Here is a 17145-nt window from a genome sequence, read left to right on the forward strand (position 1 = left end):
TCTGAAACTTTGCTAGTGAATATTGAAATTACATTAATCCAAAAATTTAAAAAAATGAACCAATAAAAGGAATATTTCTGAAATTTAAGAGATCACATAATAGAAAGATGATTATATAAAATACCTTTACTTTCACTGTGGAATCATCCTTTGGTTTTTCTGTTATAGTGGGAATTTCCCTGAAATAATAATAGCACAAATTAAATATTACTTACCTAAAAACTAAGAAAACCAGTCATGAAAAGTTAATGGCTTCCATACTTACATAGACTCTTCCTGACTATACTGAGAAAATAGGGTATCTTGTGAAACATCTAAAGTATTATACATGGCAGGAATATCAACCCTGAAAAAGATTGCACATGTAAGTAACTTAAAAATCAGATAACTATTTCTCTATCAGCCATAAAACCTTAAAGGATACCATCAATTTGCCTTTTAAAACAATGTAAAATCATCTATGAATTTATTTTCCACATTTTCGGAGGGAAATATTTTCTCTACATTTCCCTTATACCGGAAGTAAAGTAATGTAAAGATGTCTAGTATATTAGGCAGTTTCACATATTATAAGGTTATGCATGGTACATAAAATACTATAGCTGTAAATGCAAATTTACTGCGCAATGTGACATCTAGGAATGCAGAACACGTAAGTATCAATTAAAAATGAAAATCCCACAAACCTCTTTGTTTTTAGCACCTCTTTTTGATGCTCTGTCAGTACCCTTTCCTTTGCTTCTTTTCCTTGTGGAGGTATGAAGACAAAGTCAGTAGACTTTTCTTCTTCCAACAGAATTTCATTTTTCAATTTTGCAGTTGAAGATTCCATTTTCAACTGTAGATTAAGAAAAAGTAGAACTAACTTTCCAACACTGTTGGAACTTTCCAACCCTATTTTCAACAGCAACTTTGGTGTTCAGTACGTCTATGCAAACAGCAGCACAAAGACCCCTCAGTTTTCTTTCTGCCTCCAATAAAATAATCAGGCGTGAGGAAGACAAAAAAACCAGATTGTTCATAAAGCAAACCAGTCTGGGTTCACCTAAAAAGCAGGAGTGAGCTTCATAAGCGTCATGCAACATTTTACATTTTCTTCTAATTGTATTCCTTCCAAAGGGTTAGAATTTTTGAAGCCTTCTCATATTTTTGGTTGGTTGTTCAATGCTAACACATATAACCAATTTAACTACTCTGGCTGGAAAGTGTACCCATTCTTAGGATAAAACAAGACAAGGTAAGCTACACACCCTACAGGAATGTATCAGTAACATCAGTACGGTTGTCACACAACTAGCATTACTTTCATTCCACTCTAAGTGGCTGAACGCGTTCATCAGAATTATTCTTCAAAATAACATTCTTCTTGAACAGTTGATTTCCCCAAAGCATGATTTCATGGTTCAAAAACACCCCTTTATTGCAGGTAAAGAGAGAACATCTATTGGAGGCTGCCTGCTACCAATTTATACTGAAGTGATTTTCATGAAGCTAGAAGCCATCGGACTGGTATTTAAAATACCAGCTGGGTTTCTCCATAATGGACAACATTCCACACAGATTCTGATCTAGACAAAGAGAAAGGCCTGAAGATCTGTTTCTACAAGAACAATCGATGAAAACCCCATGAAACACAACACAGGCGAGCCCTTAGACTGAGACACTCATGACACAAGTCACTGCAGCAATAGACTCGTGCACATTAACAAAGTCAGTCTATTAGATGTGGAGTCTCCAAGAACCAAAGCTAATTTAATGACAATTAACATTGTTGTCTATTAATCGGTCAGCTAAAAAAACATTTAGTTTTTGATCAAAGTTAAAACATGTTTTATGTAGGGTATGAATTCACTTCCTATCCGTAAGTTCTCAAACGCTACCCTAAGTTATTCACACATTAACTCCCATGACTACTACTGTTATACAGACTTATTTTACTACAAAAGAATCATCTCTCAAGAATGTTAAATTTCCATCTTTTCCTTATTGTCTTTATAGTCCAACCTATTAATCTTGTGATAATGCCATTTACAGTTTTACATCTTTTGCTTTCAATTAAAAGTGGGATGTCCTCACACTACCATTTTCCAGTAAGTCCACACTTTGAAAAAACATACTTTGACGGGTGGCTTCACATTTTCTTTAGCATCCTTTTTCTGTGCCAAAAGGGATTCTCTTTTTCCATTTGCTTTTATTTCCATGCCACTTATCTTCACACTTATCTGTGAATTTTCTGACTTTTATTTTAAACAAAAAACAAGAAACACAATTTCAATAAGCACATCTGTCTTTTGTTTGCTTTGTCCTCCCCCCACTTTGAAAATAACTCCAATATAATAAATACACAATCAAAACCATGTCAAATATCATCTTGATTATTTAAACCTTTAATATCATGGCAAAAAAATATTATCAAATAGGTTTACTGGAACTATTTGTAAGCAAGAATCAAGTGTTAACGTTTAATGTAAAAACAAACTAATGTTAAACAATTAGATGATTGGAAAGAAATTCAGAAGAATATTTTACATACAAGCACTTTTTCTGACAGTAAAAACCTGGCTTTTACAGAACAATTTACATTAAAATTTTAAGATAGCTATATTTTTAATCTTTTAAGTTTGAAAGAATAAATACCTATACCCCACTTGTTTCTGAATAAATTTTTCCATTTCATAGTTACACAGTCCTCATATTTTCACTGCTCACGACATTTAAATATTCAGATATTATCATTATTAACCAAAGTAACTCTGGTTTTCCAATAGGTAGTATGAGCATAGAGTCTTAATTTGGGGAAACAGAAGGAATGACAAATTCAACTTGAGATTCACAACTATTATTTCTGGTTTATCTCACATTTAATCATGTATACGCCAGCAATTAGAACCCCTGCAAGCAAAACCATACCCAAACCATCTAAAAAAATTAATATAATGACCACAAATTATTTACGAGTCCCTGGTGAAATTTACTACTCTAATTTCATACACATATTCCAGTCTAAATCACTGATTGTAGAAAAAAAAATCACGTGTCAGGGAGACGGTCTGCTCAGGATTTACTTGTTTATCAATTCCCTAGGACATTCCATCTAACCTGAACAGTCCATCTAAGTTTTGGCGCCTTTAACGATAGTTATTATTCACATTCAATACAGGATTCAAACACCATTTAATGAGAAAAGGAAAAACGCACACACAAAACTTACTGCATCTGAATATGGTTCACTGGATTCCTCCATAGTTTCAACATTTTCCAAACCAGGTAACAGAAGCAAAAATTTCTGTTTAGCTTGCCTTAGTACTGATCTTTAAAAAAAGTACATATACACACACATTTTAGTCAAATAGTACTGGCAGTTACCAATAAGTTGACTTAAATAATTTAACAGCAGCTAACTACATTTGGATTAAACAATGTTTCTTACTGAGTACACACAAATCTGGAAAATACGAGGTAATGTAAGGTTTTATCAAAAGTTTCAAATAAAAGTAGAGTACTTTGTATACCTGCAAAGACTATCAATTTCCTACCCTTGTTACATCTCTAAAGGATAATGAATAATTATGTGACTGCTCCCCCCTAAAATCAGTTACCCTAAGCAGAAAACCAAGTAATGATTAGTCATTATCACACATATCAAACAGTCACATTTGAACTGTAACATTCTGTGATAATTTCCCACAGGTTAGTTAAAAGTAGAAATAATTTACAGTATCACAATAGAATGGTCTATAATAGTTTTGTTATTCAGCATACTTTAACTCTTCAGGATAAATCAGCATCGGCACTTTAGCAAATGTGGAATTCCAGAAGTGAGCACTCTGCTTTTGAATCTGTTTGTTCTTGTGCAGAAATATTATGCACAATAATGGGGCAAGCTGTTCAAGAAATTCACTGTCATACGTTCCAGTGTAGTTTGACTGTAGACAAGCAATAATTTCTCCTAGTAACTTTTCTAACTAGGAAAAAAGAAATGTCTGTTAGGATAATGGATCAATCATTACTTTTAAAACAAGGCACCAATAAACCTATTATTGTATACATTTTTAAAATTCAAATGGTTTATAAGAAAGACACTATCCGCCCTTACACACAACACACCTATATGCTTGCTTACAAGATAATCAAACTATTAATATTAGCACTGATTTATAACTGTTTTAAATTAACAGAAAAGACTGCTTTAACACTTTGTTTTGTGTTTAACAAATTACTAGCTACCTACAACACAAATCTAACCTAGAACTGTGAAATTAATTACCTGGTATTTTAAGAGGTGAGATACAGATTGATGATTTATATGAATTTAAATCACATCATTAGCCTCCCTGGTAGTCTAATTATGTCAGTAATTTTATACCCAAAGCAGTACATTGTTTTGCATAAAATTTGTTGTTTTATACAGCAGGCCTGTAATTTTTAAGAAATTATTCATTTTAATCTTTCTAGTAGACATTCCAGGTAATGATAAAACTTCTTCTGACAGTAACATTTACCCCAAGCCACACTCGGGCCAGGGAGGTTAAATACTTTAAAAGATATAAACTTAAAAAATACATTTTTTTAAGAGTCCAAGTCATGTTTGATAAAAAAACTGAATTATAATTAGTTCTTTAAAAATCAAGCAGAATTATATTTAAGGAAGGTAATTATCTAAATTATATACTTTTTTGGTGACAACCTGTTTTATAGACAAGTCTCTGTTATTTTTTACCTTGTTGTTCAAACAACTATACACTTTAGGAACTTCATCAAACCTGGAGGGGGGGAAAGCATAAAATATAGCATTACATTTTATAAAATGAACACTATGTAAGCTAAACTAAAAAACATGTACTGATATATCTATCATACAGTTAACAAGAGGGGACATTAAAAAGTTTATGAAAAATAGGATTAAAAGATAATGGAATTTTGTGAATAGCCTTTGGGTATCTAAATGAAACATGTTTGTAGTAACACGAAAAGGTATGAAGATCCCATTATTGAGAAAATATCTATGTATCTCCAACAAACCATTAAAAAAATTCTTAACAAAGAATTATTATTTGTTTCTGGATATTTTTTTAATGAAGTGTGACCATTTTGAATAAAGTAACTAAAAAATATCTGCACACAATTAAAGAGCTTTCGCATTATAATTTGCTTTAGGAAACTACAGCTTAAGGTTTTTTTCTTGGAAAAAAGATTTTTTTTTAACTGTAAATTTCATTGTTAAAAGACAGTATGATCTATAAGGGCTAGAGAGAACAGACAATTTCTTTCAAAATGCAAAGAAAATGCTTTCATGTTATTGTGGTCAAATTTTTGTTGCTGTTTAGTCACTGCTAACTCCTACTAACGTACCTTATTAACTGTTTGTATACCATTAATGTACCCTGCTCCACAGGGTTTAATCAATGGTTAATTTTCCCTCCTCTGGTGGATTCAAATTGTTAACCTTTCAAACTGCAGGTGAGTTAACTGTCTACACTACATCATGTCTATACCACGTCATGTTATGCCTTAATGAAACCAAGAATGTAGCAAATACACTTTACCATGATTCATAAATTTAATGTGTTACTTCGGAAAGTGTTTTAACTTGACCTTGATTGCAAAAACAATGGCAAACATGCCTATAATTTATGCATTAAAATGTTGGGATGGCAACACTTCTATGTAAAAGCTTTAGAAACAAAATGCCTACAAACAGCAAGTTAATAAAAATAAATTTACTGGAGTTCTTCATAACGGGCATTTAGGAGCCCTGGTGGTGCAGTGGTTCAGCACTCGGTCATCAACTCAAAGTTTGGTGGCTCAAACCCGCCCAGTGACTCCAAGAGGTGACTCCTAGTAATCCTCTTTTTAAAAAAAATTTGCCCTGGAGTCGATTTTGAATCATAGCAACCCTATAGGACAGGGTACAAGGGTCCCTTTTGAATTTTAAGGACTTTAACTCTTTACACATCCTGAGTAACAAAGCCCTATCTTTCTCCCACAGAGCCTCTGGTGGTTTACAGTTGCTAACCTTGCAGTTAGCAGCCAATGGGCTCTTATGGAACAGTTAAACATGTGAACAAAGGGCCTTTCAATTTCTACATCACAACTGTACACCGCTTCAACTTCACACAAAATTGTAAAAATAGCATTAACATTGTTCTCGGAAAACCGATAATCTAGTTGTAAATTTAATATACACATTAAATTAAAAACAATACTTACTTTGAATTTTCATATAATAATACCAGAGGTTTCGTCAAAGTTGAAAATATTTTCCAGATCATAGAAGGCAAAGAAATATGTCCAAGTACATTGGAAAGAAGCCCAATGATTGAGTTGCCAACAGCAAGGAGGGTATCAGAATGTACTTCCTTAAAGCTCAGAGTGTGGAAAGAACAAATTACTTTCACGGTAAGTTTGAACAGAGAAGCCAACTTCCCTAGGGGGTCTTTCTTCTTTTTGGACCAATCTGAAGACATCTGAGATACTAAGACAAAAACAGAATTTATTAAAAACTCGTGTAGAATAATTAAAACTATCCACCTTCAGAAAGTATTTCTCACACTGAAATAACAAATTCATCTAACACGGTTTGTAGTGGTAAAACAAACCATGAAATAATATAGTAAGTAATATTACTATATTGGCATTTAAAAAAAACATTTTATTAGGGGCTCATACAATTCTCACCACAATTCATACATATACATACATCAATTGTATAAAGCACATCCATACATTCTTTGCCCTAATCTATATTGGCATTTTTAAAGTCACAGAAAACTTGTTTCATATAGAAGAGTTCCGTGAAGTCAGACCTTTCTCTATAAAATTGTAAAATGCATTCTAATTTTTTATACTTCCAAAAATTTCAATACATGTCCCAAAGTATGAAGGGTATCCCCCCCAAAACCCAGAATTGCACTAGGCTGAACAGTCATAGCACGTATTTTCCCCTTTAGGTGAGCATCGTGCACCCAGGGGCATCACCTGGGAAGGTGCTCTCTGCTCACAGGGAATTGTAAAAGCAGGGTCGCTTGATCCTCAGATTTTGGTTTTTTTTAAAACTGGGTTTTCCGGAAAAACCAGAAAACCTGCTAGACAAATTCTAAAAGAGCTGTAACACTGACCCTCAGTTTTAAGAGAACAGCATGCAGCTGTGAAATTGTGTTTCCTACTCAGAAAAAATGCTGAAGAAACCGTTGTGATGCCGAACACAGCTCAGAAGAACAGTGCTATGGGAAAAACTCGAGTGTATGAGTGGTTTTCTCAAGGTGAAATGTCCTACAAACCTCATTTTGGACATCCGCCAACTTCCCCAACGGATGAAAATACCAAGTCAGTGCATTTGGAGTTCATCCCACCAGGCCAAACTTTCTAGTTAATCAAGCTTTCTATTTAGAGGTTCTTTAAAAATTGTGTAACTACATGATCTGTACGACATAAAAAGGCCTTATTTGTGGCAGATGTGGGGCTGGTTTTCACCTGCTCACGCAGCCATTTCAGGGCACCAGTATTGAGCAAAAAACAGCATAACCTCTCTTGCCCCACGCACCTTATTCACTTGACCTCTTTCCATGCAACTTCTTATTGTTTCCACGAATGCAGAGGGACATGAAAGAAAATGATTTCATGACACAGAAAAGGTGAAGGGGAAAAAAACAAGCAAGGTGCCGTCACACCCATCCAAACAGATGAGCTTGAAAAATGTTCCTAAGAACACAATTACAGATTTGACAAATGGAGAGTATTTTGAAAGTGGTAAGATTTTTGGTAAAAAAAATTTAAGTACACAGCTTTGAAAAAAAAAATCCCCTTTGGGGGAGGAAGGGGGGAAGAGACCCTTTCGTATGATAGATTCTAAAGCAAAACAAATAGTAGTGATGATGTGTATTTAGCAAAGGAAGCCTGTCCTTATCTATCTCCTAGGTCTTCAGGGGTGAAGCAGGTCTTCAATGAGGCATAAATACAGATTAAGACTACAGATGTCTGAAATTCTCAAATGAATACATCATCAAATTCAGAAACCAAGGCTCCTTACTCCAGTCAATGTGCTTCCTGTTCCACCACATTGCTTCAGCCTACCCATATCCAGCAGGTGCACGGACATCTAGCAATCGAATTGTTTCACATTATCAAAATTATACTTCATGTGTTTTTTAAGATTAGCCAAGTTGCACACATAAAGCCATTTTTGTTGGTTTACTAGTGATCCAATCTTGGATAAGGCTCAACCTAAACCTAAGTTGAAGCCCTTGTGCCATTAGGAAATCACTATTGTATTATGTGAAGATATATTTTCTATGTGTCTGCATATACAGTGTACTAAAAAGCTTACAGAATAAATTGAAACAATTCACCAATAGCAAAATGAGATGAGAACTTCTAATAGGACAACTCTTCAATCATATTTATAAAAACACAGGATGAATAACGGTAAGAAATACTTACATTTTACTTTAGGCTGATATTTAATGTTATAAGGTGTAAAGTCGATGCAATCAACCATTACAGTCATAACATAAATGAGTCTATCCAAAAACAGCAAGTTCTATGGAGAAAAGTAAATATCATTAGAAACGTTGTAAATAACCCTGGCATAGTATACTTAGCCATGTTGAACAACAACAACCTCCTAGGGAAGAGCTATGACACACTGGACAGATGCAAAGCCATGCTCAGCACAACACTGTTTGCAAAAGCAGGAAGATGGGACTGTCTACTCAATAGATGAATGGATAAATTGCGGTACTTAGTGGTACACTACATAGCTTTAAGAATAATAAGTTTAACACATGTAATACAGATGCATCTGAAGGAAACCTACAAAATCTACTGCTAACCATACAATTGTGACTCATAGCGACCCTTGAAGGACGGATACAACTAACTATTCCTGCAGGGTCCTGAGAACTTAATAGTTCGAGTAAACAGAAAGCTTCTCCAAAGGAGCAGGTGGTTTTGAATTGCTAGCTCAAGGTTAGCAGTCCAACTTATAACTACCATGTTATCAGGGTTCCTTGGAGGAGGACACTATGCATAGTAAAATAAGTAAAATAAACCAATCACAAAATGAAAAATATTTTATATAAAAGGTGAGAACAGATTTAAAAGGGAGCTTCTAAAGCTTGTGGAAACATCCCATTGTCTTTAATTCCACTGTCCATGAACTTTCTGGAGCGCTATATTACAAACAAATAAACCAACCTCCCCTCTCCCCCAAGAAAACACAATATTCACTGGAGATTGACAGGGACAGGAAAGAAAAGGATTTTTTTTTTAAGATAGTAGATAGTTATTCTGGTAATAAGGCAATACCAAATGCATTCGATGTCCGCACAACCTGACCAAGGTAAATGACATTTAAAAGTACGTAATAAATAAAAGTGTATATAGTGAGGGATGTTAAAACATCAAAGCAAATGCTGTAACATGAAATTTTGAACCAACAGCAGTAATAGTAACATGGGAGATCTCATACATATGCATTTATGTATGTACATTTACAGACAGATGTCTACTGGCAGATTTACCTACCTACATATATATGGAGACTTCAAAAAGTTTATGGAAAATGTAATTGAAAGACAATGAAATTTTTACATGATCTTTCTGTGAATTCGCCTCACGTATATGTTTTGTGTATAGCTTCAAATGTCAGTGAAAAAAATTCCATTGCTCTGATTCCATTTTACACTTTTCAGAATCACATTGTACATGCTTACATGTAGAATAAAGCACATGGGGACAGGTTATCGGTACTTCCTAGATACAACCAAACACCTTGCAAGATTAAGTGTACTGGGTTTGAAGGCTTAGGATGACCCTGTCAAATGACATTACAGACTTGATAAAAGTTCATGCTCTACGTCTGAGTCATACGAATATCATCTGGCCATTAAAGGATTAAGACACAGACATTACTCTCTTCTGTGGAGCTGAAAAGAAAGCAGAAAACGACAAGCCCAATAACCCACACAACCACATGCTCATCTAATCTGAGACCAAGCTGGTGTCTCCCTGCCCATTTTGACTGGGACAAAATAAGACAGACAGACCTGGGCAAAATGGGAGAATGAAACAATTGCAAATCTTTAAAAAGAGCATACTTATATAAAATTGAACAGGTACAGTAACAATCAATAAAATAACACTAAATGGTGTGTTTTAAATAAACTTAAGACTCAACCAGAATTTTTTTCTAGGTGCAAGTATCTCTCACTTGGTTCCATGACAGGAAATTCTTCCCTGGCTATTTGAATGTTGATGGGGGTCTTTTCTTTGTCATTTTTATTGTCTTTATATTATTATGATTTTACCCTCACCACCTTAGTGCAATTTGTTTTTTATTGCTTCTGTTGGATTTCCCAGTTTGTGAAGCACAGGAAGAGTGGATACGTAGTTATAGTAACTGATACAAGGCTTGTTTGGGGAATGCAGGGGCCCGGGGTGATGGTGGTAATAGGGAGGGAAAGGGGATTTTAGGAATGAAAAATTAAGAGTGGGAGGGTGGGGAACACTAGAACTGACTTCTAATTTAAAAGGCGATGTAACCATTTAAAAGGCTCTATAATCATGTTCTAAAATTGATGTGCTAATGATTATACAATTCTCCTTTAAATGATCGAAGGACTGAGCTATTGAATTGTATATGTGACTTATGTGCCAAAAAATATTTTAAAAAAAACAACACCTTAATCTAGGCAAGTCTTTTTTACGGAGTGTGATCAAGAAAATTGGACCAACCAAAAGTTAACAAAAACAAGGACAATATTAAGTACATAAGTAGCTTTTACCTTACATTTTAATTGGCAGAAAACCTAGGAAAACCTTAGAATTACAGTGAAACCAAAACTGGACATTGAGTATTTCAATCTCACTAATGAACATATATGCCAAAATTAAAAAATAACTATCAACAGTGTTTTTAAAGGGCATCACGGGGACAAGAAGAGTATCCAACAATATGATTGGTTTGAGGAAAAAACAGTAATCCCCTACATAAAAGGTAGCAACAAAAAAGTAGAAAAACGATTAAGGCGAAAAACCTATATATAATAGCAAAAAAACGAACAAAAAACATGCAAACAATATTAAGTTGAGAAAACCACAAAGACATGAAAATAATTCATTGTTGGAATGAGTAATATTATTAAGGTATAAATTCTTCTCTAAATTAATCTAGTATCCAAAACCAAAAATAGCAACAAGTTAGTATACTTAATTTGCTAAAAGTCTAAATTTCTTCTGAAGTGGAAAACAAAGGCACAAATGTAGTCTAAGAAAGAGTTAAGGTGAAAATTGAAGGTTAAACCATCCCTACAAATTATAAAAGCTGTCAATAAATTATTTATTGACTGTCAATGTGGGATATATAGGCTAGCGATACAATGCATCGAAAAGGACAAACTGTCTAACCTTATTAGAGGGGACACCAATCAGTGAAGTATACAAATAGTTTTGAGACAAGTGCCCAAAAAGGCTATGAGCCACAACAAAAACTAACAAATCGGATCACATAAAACCTATTTAGTCATGCCTCCCTTAAAAGAAGATTAATTCAGACATCTCAAGAGGAATTTATAAGTTCAGGTTTTATTTCATATGGAACTAAAAATTGCTAAAGTTTTTTTTAGGAGAATGACTAAGATCTTATTTTTTAAATGTCGCTGTGACAAACATCAAAATACAAGAATAAAAATTGCCGATGTTTACCAAGGGGATATACAAACGCATTGTTCAAAAAATTTGAAAATATCAATTAATTAACTCCTGGTAAGAATAAAAGTATGTCAAAGGGAGCTCTGATATGTACAAGTGAAAAATGTCTCAAAACTTTAGTAAGAAATTAGCACACACATACACGCCACCCAAAAAATTAACAGTATTTTTACTCCTCAGATGAATACTTGGTTCCATAAGTTATTAAGGAAAATGTAGAGGAACCAAGCATAACAGATCTATTAGTAAATGTTCATAAAAAACCCAAAAGCCTCATGAGATGGAGGGTGTGGGGAGGGGCACAAATGAGGAGCTCATATCAAGGGCTCAAGTGGAAAGCAAATATTTTGAGAATGATGATGGCAACGAGTGTACAAATGTGCTTGACACATTTGTATGGATTGTTATAAGAATTGAGCGACACCCCCCCAATAAAATGAAAACAAAAACAAACAAAAAACCCAAAGGTCTCTGTGTGTAGACAATAGTATGTTTTATAATTAGAAACCACCAAAATGTTATAAAAAATAAAATACTTAAAAATTACGGCAGTTATACAGAATACTTCATAGTAGATCAAATGAAAAATATACTCGTATGGATTGGACGGCAAAACAAATCCCAGTATTTCATGAAAACAAACAAACATTGAAATGTAGAGAATTACTTAATATGGTCCTTCGAGCCATAATCCCTTTAGTGATGTACTAAAAATCCTACTGTCTATGCCTGTGGTTATAATCCCATGGGATGTTCCATTACATTTCACCTTTCTAGAAATCACCACCCTTTGCTTTCCTTGGAGTATAGTTGGCTCAGACACAGACCATACCACACCTCAATCAAATCTATTCCTTCGTGTATACAGAGCCATCTCAGAAGAAACTTTTTGTTTTGTTTTGTTGAAAAGGCATTTGCTTTACAACTAAAAACAAAAACACCCACTACAAAGTTACCGTCAACTAATGAACCGAGGGGTAAATTCTGATGTTACATTTAACTTTAGGGCAAGAGTGTCTGCCACAAAAAGCAAGTTTCAATGAAGAGTTGGTCTTCATTTTAGGAACGAGCAGAACTCTCACTTACAGAAACAAGAACGTATGTTCACAGGTGAGCACCTTATATTATTTATTTATACATGTCCAGAATATCCATGTGCACAGCGAAATAGTAAAAGAGCATGTTAATGGTCCTGAAAACATGGATGCAGGTAGGGTACACAAGAACAACTTAATCACAAAATGTTTAACCAGTTTTTATACATTAGCTTACTGTTAAATTGAACTATGTTCCCTAAAAACATGTAATGAATTCCTGGCTCCAACATCAAGGGTGTGATTTTGAGAGTAGGCTTTTCTTTGTATGCTAATTGGACCACACTAGTAATGTGAGTCCCTAAACTGAATCACTTCTGCGTTATAAAAACAAATTTCTGCTAAGTCACCTAATTTGTGTTTATACTAACAGTGGTAAATAATTAGCCACTTAAAACTCACCAGAAGTTCTTCATCATCCAAACTGGACAGTATCTTGGAAGAAAGTTCCTCACAGCACAAATTCTCTTCCGCAGTTGCTACCAAAGCTGCACAGCGGGCAAATGTTCGATATAAGTCTGCCCATGTTCTATGTAAGGTCTTCATGGTGGCCTAATGATAATAACAGATGCTTAGCCAACACTAATACAACACACATCTAATGTTTTTGAAGACACGGCAACATTTTAAGTGTAAGAGTATATATTCCCAAAAATGATTAAAGAATGGAACATTCTTCCTTCATTTTCCTGTCCCTAAGCCAATAACTCCCTCATAAAGACTTCTGGGAGATGAGACCCACTCACCTGCTGCAAGGTGTGTGCTAGCGATGTAGGGGTGGGGTGGAGGGACGAAAGCACAAACAGCTGAAGCACCTGCCTCCGAGCCTTCCTGGCTCCTCTAATACCCAAGGACCTGCCCTCCCTAAGCCCTGCAGTCGGCGGTAGCAGCTAGAGTTTCTCATCTGGGCCTGAGCTCTAAACTCACTTGCTATCACTGAAGCTTTGTGTACTGCTGTAATACGAAACAGGCTACAGTCCCCACCAAAATAAATAAATAAATAAATAGATAGATAGATAAGCGAATAAGCAAGCAGGCAAGCAAACAAACGAGAAAGACAAGCCTGGTGATCTACTACCAAATCTCATCCAAACAGTGAAAAAATCCCTGTGGGATCACAACTTCTTCATCTGGAGCAAAAGACAGAGGAGGAAACCCAAGACCGAATGAAGAAACTAGTTTTCATAGCCCACGTGAGCCACAGCCTTACGTCTACCTAGAAATGAACTAGATGATACAATACTGAGCATTCTGATCAAGACCACAATAGACGAAGCCTGACAGTGTAGGAGAAACTCATGAATCAGAACTCAAATGGTTAAAAAGTCCTTACTGGATTGGTTGAGACTAGACAAATGCCCAAAACTATTATCCTAAAAATTTATTGAGCCTAAACTGAACCACCCTCTTACATCTAAACACCACTTTGGTTCAAAGAGCCACGAGTACTGCACTCCTTTAAAAAATCATCTCAATGCAAACCAATGGACAGAAATTGCAGGAAAACAAAGATGAGAAAGTAAGGACTGGGACAGCTAGAGAGGAAACAATGACAAGGCTGTGAAAAACCTAACACCACCACTGAACAATCTGTGTACAAAAAACCCCAAACACTGCCATTGAGTTGACTAACAATGGCCCAGTCAAAGAGAATAGAACAGCTCCATATGATTCCCAAGGCTGTAAAACAAAGGGAAAGGAAAACCTTCCCCCATTAACTGTTTACTATGGAGCAGCTAGGGATTTTACCTGCTGACCTTTGTTAGCAGCCCAATCTGTAATGGCCTACATCACCTGATATTATGTTGATTAAGCGGCAAACTAAATTGCTACTATGTAAACTTTCATAGAAAGTACAATAAAATACTATTTTAAGAAATAAAAAATAAGGCTTCTTTAAAGGAAAATCCACGTAGAAGTTCATTATAAAGGTATGTTCAAGTATACAAATTACTCTAAAACAAGCTTGACATTGCCTTACCGTTGGAAATTCTTGTACTGAAAATATATGGTTTATTGGCAAAATTAATGCACCATAGATGGCACTAAAATTATGTTCTAACGCATCACCTTGATTTACTTCATTGGTCTGAAATAAGAAAAAACAGGTTAGACCAAGAACCATCAAATTCTAGTACTAGACAGAAATCTGTTAATGTTAAGAAACCCAGAGATAACTCCGACAAATTTTTTATTATAGACATAGCATTCACGAACTTTCCAAAGGGATCTCCGCTAGCATACGAACTGTTTAAGAATGAAACATATTCAAGAAAATAAACCAACAATTTTCCTTTTAGAAGAGTATTTTAAACATGTGAAGGTTTGAGAATTACTTTTTTAATTATAAATTACCGTACATACTCATGTAAAGCCGAGTTTTTCAACACAAAAAATGTGCTGAGAAACTGGGGTTCGGCTTATACACTGGTCAGTAGTACCCCAGCGAGTTGTAACATCTCCCTGGGGCTCCTCCAGGTAACAGACGTCCTGAGTACCCATTCTCCGGTTTGTTCAAAGCCCCTGTTCATCCAAAGCTCTGCTGACACTGCAGGGCTTTGAATATCTGTTTACTCACATCTAACCAATCAGAGCCGTCCTATGACGTTTATCTGTGAACAAGCCTTTTAAAGCCCGTGTGCGAAGGATGTGGCATGAATGGATGTCATCTAGTCAAGCCCGACTAACAAAGGAGGAAATCTCATGAAGCCTGACATAGAGTTAATAGCAAAGTGGGTTCGAGATGCATGGGAAGACATTCCAGAAGACATGGTGCGACGTGCCTTCCAGAAATGTAGTATTAGTAATGCTATGGATGGCAGTGAAGATTGTGCTTTGTATGAAAATGACAGCAGTGATAGTGATGACGGCGATCTCAGTGAGGACAGCGTCTATGATGACCTCACACCAGCTGAAGCTCTGCATTGGGATACGGATGATGATGAGGAATCCAATTTTGAAGGATTTTAACTCTTTACATTTTAGCTTGGTTGCTGATTGAGCTCAGGGAATAGTACTCTTAAGGTATCATTGTTGATACCTTGTTGTTTTTGTTGAGCCTATTTTCTACTTACTGTGCTGGTCTACTAATGTTAAATGACTTCTTGTCCTTTTATTCATGTTTTTTATTTAAAATAAATATTTAAATACATTACCCTAGTGGTGTCTCAATTTTTCATTTGTTTTGATTATTGAAACTCACCAATAGCTTCTGCATTTTCCACCCTAGGCTTATACTCGAGTCAATCAGTTTTTCCGGTTTCCCAGGTAATAATTAGGTACCTCGGCTTACACTCGGGTTGGCTTATATTTGAGTATATACGGTAGTTATTTCCCCCTCGTGAGTTACAGAACCACCCTAGAGAGCATTTCTATTTTAAAGTTAATAGCAGCTGAAAATTTGTTCTAGTTGAAATTATTATTTCGTGCTTGTTTCTAGAGAAAACATTCTTCCCTGGCTTTTTAAATATTGATAAGGGTATTTCTTTCTTTGTTTTTGGATAGTGGTTATTTCCTCTTATTCTTCATTTGGATTTTTAGATTTACGTTGTTTTTTTGCCATTTCACTGTTTTCAATGGTGTGTTACGATTCCCCGTTTGTGAAGCAGAGGTATTACCTGATGCAATGGTTTATTGGGGACGTGGAAGTGGGAGGGTGGCAGGTGGGGAGAGAGGATTTGGGGAACAAACGGGAGAGAGGGAGCACTAGAACTGATTCTGATTATGTACATACAACTCAATTTAAAAGCAATTTAACCATGGAAGTATGATATCTGAATACTGCATCAAGAAAACTGAAAAAGGCAAACTTAACCAATGTACACTACGGGTGAAGGGCAGCGTTGCTGCTTAGGGGGCAGAGTTTGTTATCAATAATGGTTGACAACACGAACAGTATAATCAATGGCACTGAATTATACCAGTGGAAGTTGTGGAATTGGAGAATGTTTTGTTGTGTATATTTTTGCTACTATTAGAAAAGTAAATCACGTGGTTAACAATAAGTACAAGGAAGAAAATGTTCTCAATTTAATAGGGTAACAACTCTACAACTCTTCTTGGTATGACTGAACTGCTGAATTGTATGACACGTGGATGAAGTGCTAATGAAACTGCTAAATAAAATAATACAGCTCAGGGTACAGAATAGCACCAACAAATCATACAATTTTCCTCTAGTTCTTTGATACTTCCTCCCACCATGACCCCAATTCTACCTTACAAACCCAGCTAAACCAGAGCATGTACACGAATACAGAATTCAAAACACAGAGAATCCAGAACAAATAACCCCCCCCCAGGACCAGTAAAGAGTAGTGATACCAGGTGGGTAAGGGGAAGG

At 35.4% G+C, this 17145-nt stretch overlaps 1 protein-coding gene and 1 non-coding gene across 6 annotated transcripts in view; both read right to left on the reverse strand.

Annotated features, from left to right (window-relative positions):
* Positions 1–17145, reverse strand: part of RIF1 (replication timing regulatory factor 1) — a 60046-nt gene that overhangs the window by 17510 nt on the left and 25391 nt on the right. For all 5 annotated transcript variants that reach the window (XM_075529778.1, XM_075529777.1, XM_075529775.1 and 2 more), the window contains exons 19-29: positions 14785–14892; positions 13206–13355; positions 8440–8539; positions 6211–6475; positions 4721–4763; positions 3763–3965; positions 3212–3311; positions 2118–2237; positions 687–838; positions 266–346; positions 125–179 (exon numbers count right to left, since the gene is read on the reverse strand). In XM_075529778.1, coding sequence (XP_075385893.1) covers positions 125–179; positions 266–346; positions 687–838; positions 2118–2237; positions 3212–3311; positions 3763–3965; positions 4721–4763; positions 6211–6475; positions 8440–8539; positions 13206–13355; positions 14785–14892 — 1377 coding nt within the window. The remainder of the gene's footprint in view (positions 1–124; positions 180–265; positions 347–686; positions 839–2117; positions 2238–3211; positions 3312–3762; positions 3966–4720; positions 4764–6210; positions 6476–8439; positions 8540–13205; positions 13356–14784; positions 14893–17145) is intronic.
* Positions 7056–7116, reverse strand: LOC142425154 (U7 small nuclear RNA). The gene has a single exon (XR_012779519.1). It is a non-coding gene; the product is annotated as a U7 small nuclear RNA (small nuclear RNA).

The sequence above is a fragment of the Tenrec ecaudatus genome, chromosome 13, assembly GCF_050624435.1.
Source record: "Tenrec ecaudatus isolate mTenEca1 chromosome 13, mTenEca1.hap1, whole genome shotgun sequence".
Taxonomy (NCBI): Eukaryota; Metazoa; Chordata; class Mammalia; order Afrosoricida; family Tenrecidae; genus Tenrec; species Tenrec ecaudatus.